Source organism: Serinus canaria, chromosome 2 (genome assembly GCF_022539315.1).
Source record: "Serinus canaria isolate serCan28SL12 chromosome 2, serCan2020, whole genome shotgun sequence".
Taxonomy (NCBI): domain Eukaryota; kingdom Metazoa; phylum Chordata; class Aves; order Passeriformes; family Fringillidae; genus Serinus; species Serinus canaria.
In genome coordinates, this window is record NC_066315.1 from 82947154 (window position 1) to 82963583 (window position 16430).

General features: G+C 39.3%; 1 protein-coding gene across 5 annotated transcripts in view; it reads right to left on the reverse strand.

Annotated features, from left to right (window-relative positions):
- The window catches only part of COBL (cordon-bleu WH2 repeat protein), a 160032-nt gene that overhangs the window by 17465 nt on the left and 126137 nt on the right, over positions 1 to 16430 (reverse strand). For all 5 annotated transcript variants that reach the window (XM_050970353.1, XM_050970355.1, XM_050970351.1 and 2 more), the window contains one exon: positions 8501 to 8813. In XM_050970353.1, the coding sequence (XP_050826310.1) occupies positions 8501 to 8813 (313 nt within the window). The remainder of the gene's footprint in view (positions 1 to 8500; positions 8814 to 16430) is intronic.

Here is a 16430-nt window from a genome sequence, read left to right on the forward strand (position 1 = left end):
AGGTAAGAAGAAGCCTAGTAGCAGACATATCTCAGGTTAAGTGAATGTGACTTGCAATCTCACTCATTTTGCACAGTATTTGCTATACTGAAAGACTTGAGAACATGGCTCCCATGAACCTGTTACTAGGTGGGGTGGGAGGACAGAGCCATTGCAAAGAAGTCAAATTCATACAGGCACACTGGGCAGTAGGACATGCAGGGATGTAGTGACAATTGTGAGGTACATTGAGAGCATTCAGCTTCTCACATGAGCCTTGGGCAGCTAAGAGGGACTGACCTACATGGAAAACTGACATGGTTACTCCAGTTCCAAAGATTGGGCTTTGGAACATTCAGGCTCCCTTCCCAGCTCGGACAACCGTCCCAGTCTGGTACTGGGGAATTACATTAACTCATCTTTATGTATCCAAATTTGTCCTCTTTAAAATGAATCCATGATATTCACCTCTTACACAAATGCTGCAAAGGGAAATGCTTCTACCTTCTGTATATATAGAAGTGGGTGTTAAAGAAAAGACTGATGCTGAAGGATTTCAAGTTGTAGGAAGTATGGCTGAAGCTTTTAGAAAACAATTTGCTATTTAATCAGGCCAGAAAGACAGCATTAAGTAAACTCAGGGTTTTTATATATTCATTTTTGTGAGTGATGTGGCAAAGTACTCTTCAAAAGTGAAGGTAACTGTTTTCTGGATAAACCAATGGTTTCCACAATTTTAGAGACCATTTCTCCATTCTTTGTATTTCTTAGGCTAGGTAAATTTATTTCATTTCTATTCAAGGATGTAATATAACTGCAGCAGGAGAGCAGCTAGAATAAGTGCTGGACATTCTAGTCACCTAACATGACTCTAGTAATGACCTGACCAGTGATATTTTCTGTTTCTACTGGCTCCGGTGAACTTGAGAATGAATTTTTAACCAAAGACTGTTAAACTTCAAAAGTTGTAGACTGAACAATTCAGGACTGGTTAGATAGCAAAGTCCTCACTTGTGTTTGATGCAAGATTTCTGAAATTGGCAGGAAACTAGGAAAGGGAAAAATAACATGGTCATATTCTGTTGAATACCAGATAACCTTCTTTTTTAAGTTCTTAGATAGGCAATAAAAAAAAAAAAAGCTGCATATATTTTTGAGAGCAAGGTACAGGTATCACTTCCTTTCCATTTTTAGTTTGTGTTCTGTTTCTAGTTCTGTGGGACTAGATCAAACACAGGTCTTTCACTGCATTTATATCTGTGCTGAATAAAAGTCATCAAAGATTGAATTTAACTATTTTTCAGTCCTGTAATACACAGGTCCAGTAGCATCTTCAGATATGCTGCCAGCCATTTAACAATAAGAATTTGAAAATAGAGGCGAGGAGCACAATGAAGCAATTTTTCAAAGGCAGCTGGGTTTATGGTCCTTTTACAATTTTCCTCCACAGTTACTGGTCAAGAATCTAAACAGAAAGCAAACGAGTATGCTTTTCATGGTATCATTTTGTGTTCTAATGCTATCAATCTCTAATGAGGTACATACCAGGGTGATTTAAGCTTCCAGAGTACCCGACATATGTCAGTTCCAGGCCCTGCTGCATAAGCAGCAGCTTGTAGTTGCTCTAATGCGGATGCACCCCCACTCCCCCTCCTCTGGCAGCAGCTTCTCCACAGGAAAGCCAGTCGGCAGACAGAATGCCAGAAATAGTCAGGAAAGGGGACTAGCATGATTTAGATCTTTATACAATCACATCACCTGTATAACGTAATATTGCAAGTTAAAAGATGGTACAGTCAAATAACTTCTCTTGATTTACACAGAAAAATAAAAACAGAAAAGGACCAGAGTCTTCCTTTCCTGTAAGCCAACACCAGGCCTTTAGCAACCCAAGCTGCTTTATAGTATTTAAAATATTCTACAGCTCCAAAGCATACAGTATTTTTCCAGTGGACGAGTTTAACTGAAAGGCTAATCAGTATTCTTGCCCTAGAATGACTGTGAGTATCTATTACTTAACCATAATATCCATCATATCTTTCTTCCACGAAGATCTGCCAGCAAAAAAAGTGCACAAAAGTTTCCAAATTTGAAGAGTTTTCTGGAACAAGGGGAAAGGGAAAGCCAGAGATAAGGAAGGAAAACTATGTAAGAAGCAGAGGCTTGCAAATCTGTCAGACATCTGGGTCTTAATTAAATAATTTTTCTTCCCTGAGGTTCTCCCTGTCACTTTAACTCTTTCTCTACTTTCCTACCCATTGAAACTATTTTCAAAAAAGTAACACAGGCCTACCCAGTTAAAATAAAACCTATCCTAGAGAGAAATAACAGAACTAAACTTTCTCCTGTTTCTCAGAGACAGTTACAAGTAATTATACAGAATGTGTTTGCTCACAGAGGTATATATAATACATAAATGCACTGCTATTTTTCACCGCAGTTTTTCTCTTCCCTTCCTGCCTTCTGCCACTCACTATTTTTATTTCTTCTGACCAGCTTCCACGCTGAATTCTCTCCAGCTACTGACTTCTCCTTCTGTCCTGTCCTTCCCAAGTGGAACACAAAACCCTGCAACATTTGAATGTGAATGGACTGAAAATTAAGCAGAACAGGTTCACCCACCCCTATCATTTCAAGCTTTTGTTTTAAACTAACTCACCAAAACTCAAACAGTTTAGTAGCAAACAGCAAGTACTTCTCAGGTTGGTAACTAAGAGGACTGTCCTCCCAGCAGCTTCAGCTACCCTGACCAGAGCCAAAGGTAACAAATTCTTCCAAGAGAAAGGGAGGAAATGGGATTATCTCTGTCCAGACCCACAGCAGGAACTGATCTCTGGAGGGTTCCCCCACCCCCACCCTATGTCCTCTACTAGCTGTACGTGAAAAAATATTCCTCTCTCATGGCTACTGAAGCAGACATTCAAGGGAGGGGAAAATCCCTTTCAGACTTTTAGAAAGTATTTTGTCTTTTTGCCACACACAAGCCTGTATTTATTTATATCTTTATAACTCCGAAGTTTCCTTCACATATTAAAATACTTTTTTTAAACATTTCAATACTTTTAAAATATTTTCAGAATAAAAAAAAGTCTGGTATTTTAAAGTGTTTTTCCTTCTCTGAGACAGGACAGCAGAACCACTCTTAGGAGTGACCCCCTTTAAAACACTGATTTCAGTTGCTTTTAAAGTTGAGAAACTACATACCTCTGTGAGGAAGGTATGAGGATATGACAGATAGAGGATATGACAACTTATATCCTGCCCATAATTATCTTATTTCAACCAAAACATTTAAATGTCTTCCAAGAACATAGCTTGCAGGAAAAGGGGAGCCACATTCTGATACATGCAATTCTATTTAATACTCAGCCCTGTGAAAAAAACAGTGGTCCTGGCATGGTCTATCTGTTCACTACTCTGCCTTGACTCTCTGCCCATCAGCTTTCCTTCCCTAAAACAGGAAAATGCCACCTCCTCATATCACATGAGCACTGTGCAGAGAAATGAATTAAAGTCTGCATAGCATGTGAATACCAGTGCAATGAGTAACATAAAGAGAGCCAAAGGAAATTGAGCAGTAATTAATTAATTCCAGAAGAGAATTTGAACTGAGTGAACAGCGGTATATCTGTCTTTTTAATTGAGTGCTGAAACTTAGAAAGAAAATAAAATCGAGTCCCATCCCTGTAACCAGAGACATTATCACACTGTACAAAAGGGGGGGAATTGACGTTAAAAGAGGAGAATCCAAGATTACACACAGAGCCTCAATATTGAAGTTACCTAACTTTGAACGCATGACCTAGCATTCCTAATATTATTATTTTAACATAATTTTTAACGTGTAATTATTTATAAAGCTCCAGACAGTAGGTGTGTACGATGCTTTATAGGCGTGCAAAATTGTCTGATCCCTGCCCCTAGGAGCTTGCGTGATGACACCACACATGGGATGGGAAAAGAGGGGGTATGGGAGGACAGGGTTGCAACACTGTGAGATCATGAGATGTACTTACTGCTACATAAGCAACATTTCAGCTTCCCTGTGGTTTTCTTGTTACTCATTTAACACTATATATTAAAATTTGGTGAACAGATACATAACACAAAGACATCAACCGTAAGAAAGGGTATGAATAAAGAGAACTATGTAGTACAATGTTCAGACTCAGCAGTTAATATTAAAACATTCACAGGCAAACATTGCATGTAGTCAATTATTTATATGGGTTTAGCCCGTGGCACCTCCAGCTGAGGTCTGGATTCTGCTGCACCAGGCACTGTACCAATGTATCGTGAGATATGATGGCTGTGTTATGGTTTTTGCTGTAAAAAACCAGTCAGTGTCAGAAGGGGATCTCACAGGCAGAGAGACTAAGATGGTTTAAGAGGTTAGAGGCAGAGCTAACAGTAGGACTAGACTGTTTTGACATTTGTTTTGATATTCTAATTGCTAATTAGTATGTATATTCGGATTATGATTGCTTGAACAAGAATCCCCAAACCTAACCAAACAAAAAAGAGTGCATTTTCAAGTTGCTACCATGAACAGAAAATTAAAACCATAGAGGAAAGACCCCAGCTTGGAAACCCCGGAATCCATGTACTTTCTTTTAGAGATTTCTGTTTCTGTGCTCTGGGAACTGAAGCAGATTAGAGCTCTGCTGTGCTGTTATATTTGTTTTTGCAAAGCCCGTGGTTGGTGTAATTTCTGACCTGGCCACAATCTTACCCTGCTATGTGCAAACAAACATATCCCATGTCAGAGACTGTACCCTTAAATGCTCACAACTTTCCTCGACTTCAGCAGCAGATGAAAACCCTGTTGTGATGTTCTAATGCTATCAGATATTACAGCCACACAGAGACCACCTAGAACATCCAGTGAAAAACTCCAGAAACCCTAAGAAAAATTAATTTAAAGTAAAACATACAACTAATTGGAGGAAGCAACATAGCAAAATATTCTTGATCTCCTGGAGCAAACCAATATGAGAACTGTGGACTTGATTCTGCTCTTCATTTCAGTACTTCACAATGGATGGGCAAAATACTACCTGGACATTTTTTACAGCCCTTCACACTCTAAATATAATTTGCTTCCACTTTAAGGGTCCTTTTCACCATGTACCAGAGTACAAAACTATTTTAGCACATAGCACTATTAACACTTCAGAATTTATTTCACTGACTGAAAAGCCCAATTTTTAGTCAGGTTTGCAATATAAAATGGCAACTAAATGTTTCCATTATTCTTATTAACCTTTTTGTTTCCCAAGCCTTAGCCAAATTAGTCACTAAATAAAATTTTTGGCTTCAGCAGAGCTCAGACTCAAGGAGAACTCAGTCTCACTACTGCTAACCCCTACCATGTTACAGTAGCAACACATTGTTCCAATTTCTTAGTTCTTATCTTCCTTTTAGTATTAAGTTTAGATCACCATTTTACAAAGTAGAAGATAAAAAGGAATGAGGAAACTCTGTGTAAAATTTTCCTTTTTATTTTGTAGCTTATGAAAGGTACTTGAAACTCTGTATAGCTTGGTATCGGCTGTTCACATGAAGTGCATTTTGACTCATCTGGGGATTCATGAGGCTGGTTTGGTCCTGAAAGTAGCCCATTCATCAAGAGCTATGTAGAATTTCTGAGTTCCCAACACATTTCACTAGTGGGGTGGCAGTTCTGACAGTGAAAAGGGAAACTGATGTTCTCCAAATTTGTCTGTACTCAAAATTGTACTAAGAAAAGATTTATATCTGATTAAAACAAGAATTTCATGCAAATAGTTCTAAAAAAAAATACCTTTTTCCCTTTCGTCTACACTTAGGAAGTGGCTTTTAAAAACTTAGCAGCTTGACCTCAAAAGGATTTAGAGGAGCACAATTTTCAAAGCTGCTTTGTTTACAAAGATATGTTATGAGTGGAATTGGTTTTACCTTCAAATATTACTGGCACATTCCAAGCATAATATTTTAAAGGATATTACTCTCAGCATCACTGTTGTGTCAATCTAAGTGGTTGCGGGCACAAGATTAAAACACATCACAAATGTTAAGTTTTTGCTATATTGCTAAGCTGATCTGGAGCAACTTTGGGGTCTCAGGACCAAAAAAATAAATAGTATTTATGAAAAATAACTGCATGCCCCAAACAACAACAACCTATTTCAGTCCCAAACCTCTGTTTTTAAATTACAGATACATTAGATAAATACAGAATATTTAGCATTATAAAATCACAGGGAAAAAAAAAACAAACAAGAAAGTTGGAAGCCTAGCCTAATCTCCAGCTCCAAGCAGGGCTAACTTCAAAGCCAGAACAGGCTGCCCAAGGCTTCACCTGGCTGATTTCTGAGAGTCTCCAGACATGGACATTCCTCAGCTTCTCTGGGGAACCTCTTCCACTGCTTAACCATTCCCATTTTGAGGAATTCCCTCATATTTAATTTCTATTTCTTTTAGAGAAGCTGGTGACAGCTGCTTCTTGTCCTTTCATACTGCACGCCTGAGAACCCTGATAGTCTTCCTTTTGTTAGGGAAAGACTGCAACCAGGTCCCTCCTTACCAGCATTGCTTTCCCACTGTGAGCAACCATTCCCCTCACACCTCGAGTGCTCCAGTGCCCCAGCCCCCTCAGAGGCTCTCCACTGGACCCTCTGAAGGTTTCCAGTCTCTCTCTTGAACTGGGAGCCCAAGACACTGCAGCACCGGCCTCTCAGCACCTTCCTGACTGCAATGGGCAGTGCATCACACTTCCAGTTTCCACTCTTTGGCTCAGCAAGACCCCTGGACCCAAGTCCTGATGGACAGCTTCTCTGTGCACTCTTTCCAAATTGTAAAAATTATGTGGGCTTGTGGGGCAAGGGCAATTCTAAATGTCATGGACAGAATATGTATCTTTAGCTGAGGTGAAAGATGGAGGGAATACTGACTTTCAAGAGGGAGTGTGTCACAATGACCTGTGGTTAATCCTTAATTTGATTAAAAAACAGAAAAAGTTCCCCCCAAATTGTAGCTGATTAGTATTGTTATCACAGGGCTTTGCTTTGATGTCTTTGGTCAACAAAATGCTGACTTCCTTCTCCTCCACGGAACATGCACGTGTGTTTTTCAAACCACTTTAGATCCTGCATTTTGAAGAAAGTTGGGATAGCCTATTTACCTCAAAAGGACCAATCTAAGACTACTGAAATTATTGGGTTGCTTTTTTGGATCAGGTCTGGAATGTTAATTGCAGTTACTATACCAGCCTATCTAATCCTTCCAATAGAAACTGCATCAGGACCAAAGACAATGCAGAAGGAAAAATCACAAGGATAATACATTCTGGAACAAGTATCTAACTGAGGCTTGACCTTGTCCCCATTGATACTGATGGATAAATAAAAACCCCAAGATCATTCTAGTAGGTTAAATACTGACTTTGGGCTAATTTATCCCTAAGTTATCACCCACTGCACGATCCAAGATGAAGTTCTCACTCAGAAATGTGTGGATGGAAATAACTAGGTCATGATACATGCTTTTATGAAGAGGGTACAGATTAGCAGCTGAATGGAGAGAGACCAGAAAGCACAGACTTTGTGTCAACTGAGAATTCAGAGGAATTTCTGGCCCCTGTCCCATGACTCTGCAGCATCACACAGAGCGGATCCCTGTCAGTATTACCAGGCCACCCTCCTTGCCGGAGACACAGCTTCCTATTTGGCCAGCTTGTATTTGCAAAGTCCTATAAATTTTGGGTTCCCTTTGCAGCTCTGCCACCAACTATGTGAGTTTTGGCAAACAAACAGTGTCAGAGTCATTTGTGCTTGAAGGCAGTTTCTAGTTAAACTCCAGGTTCTTGTATTTTCTTGCAAAAACTGCAGAAAAATGTTTGTTTATGGTAAAATAAAAAAAAAAAAAAAGGGAAAAGAAAAGGAAATATGTTGAAAAGACCCCCACCCCAAGGTATAACACTAGTGGAGGTTAGCATTAGGTGAACAGATATATATATGCATATAAATATATATATAAAAATATATATGTGTGTATATATAAAAATATATATGTGTGTATATATAAAAATATATATGTATGCAAACATTTCCAAACCAATCTCCAAAGTTCACTGCACACAGTCCTTTTTCACCTGGCACTCAGTGGCTTGAATTTTCCATTATATGACCTGCATGTAATTTTTCTGGATCAATATATGGTAACATTTTTTAAAAACTTCAGGCGCTATAAGAAGTACAGAATAAAACAAACTGTAACAGAATTATTTCATATTCCTTGAAGAAATCAACTCTGGAGGGCAGCGGTCTTTTGCAAGAAATGTAACTGCAAGTTCAAACAGAGAAGTGACCTTTGCCTGTTGCTACAAGTATGTTGCTCGAGGGGATTTGGCAGTGAGCTTTTCACTGGGAGGAGTCACTTGGCATTGGTACTGGTTTATGAAAGAGCAGAAGAAAGTATAAGTTGGTTTTCTTAAACGAGTCCCTACCAGGAGGACAAGCGCTGGTGGCAAGTAGCTGTTTACCTCAGTGCAGCGCGGTCGGGTCCCAGGCTGTCGCAGTGAGCGTTCTGCACGGGGCCCGTCTCTGTGCCGCACACTGCATCGGCCTCAGCCGGGTCCGTGTAGCCATTGACCAGCTTGATGTCTCTCAGCTTCATACTGTCATTTTGTGACTCCAGAGACACAATGTCAGACGGGGAGCTCACAACGCCCGAGTCCTCCGTGGTGTCCTCTGATGCAAAGCAGCTGCTTTCTGACGCCGTTTCTTCCACCTCCGATAGCTCCAGAACCGTGTCATCCACTACAGAAACATTATCATGTGCAGACAGCGGGCTCTCTAAATGAAATACAGCAAGGAAAGTTAGCTGGAAGTCATCAGTACGTAAATCAGAGAGCTGTCCCTTTGTAATTGGAAAAACCCACATGAAACGCATTAGAAATGTGAGGGAGGGTGCTCAGTGTTTGTATGTAAGATAAAGATGATTTGAAAAGTGACAAAAATTATGCCCTTTGCTTTTAGAGATGTGGTTTGCTATGCTGGTCCTCTGGGGTTTGGGACTTATAACTTCCAAAGCAAATCAGTTTCCTTAATTCCCTGAAGAAACAAGTTTCCAGGGACAGTTTCTTGAGGAATTAGACTGAGGTTTAAGTAACATGGTTCAAGAAATCTCTCCTGTTACTCTTTATGGCAACATATTCTCATTATTTCTCTTCTATGCCAAACAGATAACATTTCCAATAAGAAGTCTGTGTACAGGTAAAAATGGGCAGCATTTCCCAGTCAGGACATTTAAGTGGTAAACTAGACCTACTGCTGGCCCAGTGGGTGTCATTGATTTTATCACCCTTCAATTTTTCTATTTTTCAAAGCACACAAAATCTCCTAATAAATGTACAGAAAAGTAGACAAATAAAATATGTAAAGTAAAATATAAACTTTTCCAATGTTTAGTTATTTATACAGGAGGTCAAGGGATATGCCCTTTGCATGTTTAAAAGGGCATATTTTAAAATATTTAAAAGCTGCATATTTTGAGAGGAGATTCAGTACAGTAAAATTTCTTGTACCCTGTTTTAGTTTGCTTTCTATGAGCTACCCCTTTTTGTGTTTTTTGATAAAAAACACAATTCCAATTTCTATTAGGAATAATGCTCAATTTCATCCTGCAATTATGCCACTAAAGGAGAGCTCCCAACCAGGTCAATAATTTCAGTGACTGAAATTACTGAGTGACGAAACAGAATCAAGCCCAAACACACTTCTCCTGATCAAAAGGAATCAATAAAGACTAATCTAAATGTTTAATTTGGAATTATAAGTGTGCTCCATTCTCTTCTTGAACCTCAGTAAGCAACAGGAAGATTAAACAACAGTTTATGGTCTGATCTTCCAGACACTTGTGGTGGATGTTAATTACACGAGAAGTCCAAGGTCTGCAAGTGTGACCAAGATTAAACATACACTTCACTGTATTTTAGGCTTGGAATTAACAACTTTTTGGAGAATACGTGAAGCTATAGCTCAACAAAAATTATCAACAGAGAGAAATACTTCTGAAATCTGTTGTATACACAAAAGTATTTTTTTCAAGTCAGAGAACTGAAAACAACTTTATCACAGAATGTCACAGAAATAATTTTGTCAGGGTATAGCTTAGCAGTGAAGCTTCAAGTAAAAGCAGAATAAAAATCAAGACAACATTCTCCTTGACTGAGGTTACAAGATGCCATTAAGTACTGAAATTGATTTCCGACAGTAGAAGCAATAAAATTCAGAGGGTTACAAATCATGATTAAAGTTTTAAGTGCTGTCAAGAATTTATATTAATGATGGAAGATGATCCAAAGAATCTATTGCAACTTTGGAAGCAATGTTACTTGATTTCTTTGACCTTATTTTCTGTAACATTAGTTCTAGATTCTGGATATAGTCTCAGAGATTATTCCATTTTAAAATGGTAATTACAAGAACAAAGAATGTGCCACTGAATGGATTTGAGTATGCTAGCCATAGAACTACAGTTAGCAGAAAACCAACATGAAGGATAAATATGAACAGTTTGACATTGAACATCAAATAATAAAACCCCACAAAAACTCACTGTGAACGGACAGGTATGAGTATATGGCTTCTTGGCTTTTAGATAAACAAAAAAAAAAAGCCCAGTAACAAACATTAGTAAAAGTTACAATATGTTAAAACCAGGACAAAGTAGCATAACAGAGAAATCAATTTATAGAGTGGAAGTTGAAGAGTGAAAGCACACAGGAAGATTTTGAAGTAATGCACAATGCAGTATATATACCTTGATGCAAAGAGACCTCTCTGAAATACATGACAAATCTATTGTCACACGGATGCCATAAATGACCTCCACCCTACAGCTAGCATAGCAATTTATAGCCAAGTACCTACTCCCAGATCCTGACATGAAGGGGGCAGCCTTTTCCTCACTCGCTGTCTCTTGCATTTCCTCATCCTCTTCTTGCCTGCCTGCAACTATTTCCTGCATCTTTCTGCTCAAGGATTTAGATCCTTTTGGTCACAGAGCCCTACTTGCCTACTCCAGTAATAACAACACTCAAGTGTCTCCCTGCTCTGCTGCAGGATCCCCAGCTCCAGCCCACTGTCCTCACATGTTGACAAACAGAAGGAAAACCAATCTCTTGTTATCAGAGTTCACGGGTGAACTGATCCCTGTTATGTCTGGATCTTGGCAGCTGAATCACCCAGGCCAGAATAAGACCCCCTCATTCAACAGCAGTTTTATCCTGAAGCATGGAAATACAAATAGACATCTTTCTACTCAATGATTAAATTCCCAAAGCTCAAGCAAAACCAAAATGTTCCCCTTTCTTCAAACCTATCAGTTTGACAAAGTGCTTCCCAATTTTTATCTTCACCAAGAAGATTCATAAATTTTTAACACAGTTAACACATGGCACTGAATAGAGATATTGGCTGAGACAAACCATTTTGATTGCCACTACTACTTGTCTGAACATGAAAGCACACACATAAAACACGACTGTGATGGTTCTGTGTCATGTTAACAACCTTGTTTCAGCTAAGAGCAGCACTAAAACACCCCTGTTTCAAATCTGAGCCATTCTTGGATGGATTAAGTAAGAACTATTCTTCCTCCTACATGCTTGATTAAGTCTTCACTAGTGCAAACTGAAGATGGGATGGGCATTATTGGGTAATGACACATGACATGAAAAAAGCCTACCTCAACATTACTGAGTGGTCTTGTCTTCAGGAGACCGAAAAAACATTATAAAGCCTTCTAATTTTACAAGGAGAACAGGATAACATTTAGTAGTAGATGTGATTCTCTCTTGCAATTTTTGCATTTTTTTTCTCCACCCCGCACTAACACAGTGTGACCACAATGATGGCATTACTGAGGTTATTTGTTGGTCAAATAAAGAAATAAAATCTCAACATTTTCCTCTCTTTCCTCTGTCGTAACACTTACACAAATTCAGGCTCTGATCCCAAGGACCTCATGCAGACATATCAGGTTAAGTAAGAGCATTCAGCAAGTACTTCAGAATTGAAAGCACAAATTCCGACTGCCACAGATAACATAGTGTTTGAAAGATTTCTGTACAGAAGGCTGAGTTTTCAAATATCTAACAATTTTCAGTAACATAACCCTATTCACTGGCATCAGGTGGGGTGTGGCACTGAAAAGCACACAGAAGTCAGTCCATGGTCTCCAAGCTATTCTAAGATCTCCATGGGACATCTCACCCCCACATCAAACTGGGGAGAGTCCTTCCAAGCCTTGCATTGCTGCTTACCTATATCCTGCTTCAGGCTGCAGACACTGCTAAGCCCACATGAGTGCTGTAGCAGGGATCTCCCCAGATTTGCAGCAGCAGGGCTGTCGCTGCACAATTAGGTCAGCCACAAGTTACAAAGGCTTTCTTGCAGAGGGGGACGGACTGGGACGTCTGTTTGCAAAAATGCTGCCCGTGATCACCAAGAGGGAAAGAGGAGAGTAGCTCATGAGTAAGGAATGTGAGCTTCTTGTTTAACACAAAAGAGATCTTGTTGCTTTAATCTCAATAGCCTGTAAGCAATTAGGAAAACACTGAACTCTGAGTTTAGAGGAGTCATATCTGCATTCGTGCAGTTTGATATTGCATATATGTACACATTACTCATCCAGAATGCCAATGATGGGGAGACAGATAAACCTCACCTGGTTAAAATGTGAATCAGCACTTTCAGAAATGAAGATTTAATTCAATATGTGAAGACTTCCATGGGTAAAATACTCACTCTGATTACTATTATGAAAATCACCACTATCAAAATTGAATTAGATCAGAATTGGACATAAGTGTTCAAAAGATGCCTATCCCATCTGGACTTACAAAATCAGTCACCAAAGCCCAAGTCATCCCCCCTTCTGAGTCCAATGGGCACAGAGTGTAAATCCTAACTGTTCAGGAAGTGCTGTGACCTGGTTTTACAGCACTGCTGATGTTTTGTTATTACATTCAATAAGGACAGACATAAGATGTAACAGTGGATTCCACCCTTACATGATGAGTAACCTGAACTTCACAATCATTTTAGAGATGCAGAGTTTCTCTAACTTATCTAACTCTTGCTAACATGTTGGTAATTGTTTTACAATTTCTTTCATCATTTGTTCCACTGCTAAAGAACCCTCTTTTCATGGACTAAAATTTCTTTGCTGTAGTCCAAGTGGTCTATTATAATGAAGTTGCAAAAAATTACCACGAACTTCATGATATTAAAGAATATTAATTCTTATAATGTTTCCCAAATTATAACATAATTCTTTCGCTGACAGAATTTAAAACTTCTATCTGGAGAAAGAAACACTGTCCTAATTATTTGTTCTGGCAGTAAAAAGTTGAGACCATCAAAAAAGAGCAGTATTAAAATACTGTGCATTTTTTTTCATATGCTTGGAAGAAGGCTGATGGAAGAAACAGGAAAAGATAACATTTGTTATGGCAATTATTTATAGAGATTATGAAAATTAAGAACACCATTAAGGATTAGCTTAAGGGTTTTCACACAGGTACAGTGTGTTCTTGTTACATTTTACTAATTTTTCTCATAGATCAAAAACCTGTATATAGAGATAGGTGTTAAAGATCACTCAATGGGCAGATAAAGCAGTACACAGACTGGGTGGTCTTCTCTCTATCATAATTAAAATTTTAATTTTAGCCTATTTGAACATGCATGCATAATTTCTTTTTTTTTAAAAAAAAATCAGAGAAACAAAGAGAAAATAAATGACCACTGTTATACAATATCATTAAGGGAGTGGGGGAATGGATCAATTCCAAAGCACTCCTCTCCGAACTTCTGGAACTGCCTTGCAGAAAATCAAAAAGAGGCCAGGAAATACTGAGCTGAGGTACCATGCTCTGCAGCTCTAGTCCTCCTCCAAAATGAGGATGTAGAGCAGCTTAATGTTGGCTTAGTTTATTTAGGTCACAGAATCACAGAACAGTTTCATTTGGAAAGAACCTCTGGAGGTCACCTAGTTCAATGTCCTCCTCAAAGCAAGGCTATCTTCCAGCTTTGACAAAGTAGCTCAGGGCCTTGAACAGCTTAGCTTTGAAAATCTCCAAGCATGAAGACCCAACAGCCTCTCTGGAAAAAATTATGAATCATTCACTGGGCAGCATCTAATGCTTCTCCCACTTAAGAACATTATTTTAATGTCAACCTAAAAAAATTCTAGCTGCAACTTGTCACTGTTGCAGTCTTATTATCTTTTTGCAGCAAATCTCAGAGGAGAATCTGTCTCAGTCTTTCCTCCTCCATTAGATGCAAGACAGCATTCAAACTGTCCTTACCCTTCCCTTCTGCAGGGGAGAGCTGAAGATGGCCTGTTGCCTCAGCAACTTAATGCACATCCTTGATGCTTCGTGCCAGACTCTGTTGCCTCTGCTCTGGTGTGTCAATATCTTGTTACACAGAACTCAAACTGGACTCACTTTTGGACAGTGGAGTCACATGTGGCTTCACGGTAGCCAAGTAAAGGGGAATAATCATTTCCTGTGATCTGCTGGCTGTGCTCTTGCCAGTGCAACCCAGCCTGTGGTTAGTGCTTCATCACTGCAAGGGCACGCTGCTGACTCACACAGCCCTGCATGCGACTTCCAGTCTCACATAATGAGATATTTTCAGTCTGCTTCCTAGTCTTATGCCCCATCCTCATGTTTTCCAATATGCTCTTTAATTGAAGTCATTCTCACTGCAATCCCTGCAAACAAAAGTAAATCCATTCCTTTACATGCTAGCCAATAACAAAAATTAAAAGACTCACAAAGACTCTCACCAGACACATCATCAGAAAGGTACAAATGGAGTGTCATTAGTCACACCCTGTGAATCTTCAGCATTTCCACAGTCAGTCCCAAACTAATGACAGTTAACTCAGCTACCTAGGTCTGTTCTCCTATGGTTGAAAAATAAAAGCAATGTGGACTTATTTAACCTGCCTTATGAATTTGAGGTAGTTAAGCACTTCCCTTGGGGTTAAAATTGTCTGTTGTTAGTTGATAACACAACAGAAAAGTATTGTAACTTTCACAAAAGCTTTTTTGGCAGTGGAGTTTCCTACACCAAAGGCAATACAAGATAGGATCAAGCCAGGGAACGAGAAGTGAAGAGTGTTCCAGTCCCTCCATTGTTTTTTTCATGTACAAGCAGCTGTAAAGATCTGTGCACTAATGTTTGCTTTTCCTTTCAAACATATACTGAAAATGATCGTGAAGCCTCTTTCTCAAAACAACACAACCTAAAATGTCTGCTGTCACTTGAAAGTCTCAGAGGAAGCTACCCCTGCAAGTAAATGCCTGCTACACTCTCCCATTTCAGACCCTTATTTTTACCACCTGCCAAACAAGCAAAGAAAAATTTCTGAACTAATGCAGCACAGATTTTCAGACAGGGGAAAATCAACATATTGGACTTTATTATTCCTATTTCTTTCCCACAATCCTTTCTTCAGTGACTGAAAAAGACTCTCTGACCCCTGCAAAGCCCATTTGACCTAGAATGCTGCTGCTATTGCTGAACTGCTTTTCATCCTCTCTGTTTTGGCACCCTCTTGAACCCACTAGCTCCTTGCTTTTATAAAAGCCTTGTTTGGACTCTCTGACAACTCTACATCATAGCCAGTAACTAGCCTTCCTTATTCAAAGGGATCAGATGTCATAAAAGCGACACAAAGAGTAAAATGCTCTTTGACAGAAAAAGGATCATGTGTCAAAGTAGATCTTTCCTTGATTAACAGGAGATACATTGTCACTTGGCTTTGGGAAGGACAGATTTTAGAAAATGAACCAGTAGTGTGAGTTGTTCATTTCCTTTTATACACAATGAAGTATGATGGGGAGAGTTTCACAACAGTTCCTGGTGTACGCTTTCTGAGGTTAAAAGCAAGCTAGAATGATTCACAAGGTGAATTCAGGGCTTTGGATGGTCCCTTACTTCGGGTGAGGAGAGGGGCAGGGTGCCTAATCTGTGCAGTTCAAAAAGACTACAAACAAGCAGACAATGTAGGTTAGAGGAGGAAGATAACAAGAAATAGATTTAAGAGCAATTATAGATAACTTCGAACTTGCACTTTCATAAATCACCATGTGCAACACTGGCGACACGCTGTGTTAAATAACAGGGCTCTTTGGGGGTGTTTGCAGGACAGGAAAATCTAGATCTAAAACCAGAGACTTCCCAGTATAATGAGCCTGGTGAAGAAATAACCAGGAATAACCCACTTTCCCCGTTTTGCAGGGAACTATTAGTCTTAAGTGATAGATTTGGGCAATTCGCATCCTTTTCAGAGGTGGTCGGCTTTCACTCAGGCACACTGCAGCATCTAAACAAATGGACTGTGAAGGTGATTTTCATGAGCCACCTTAGAGACTACACTCTATAAAATTG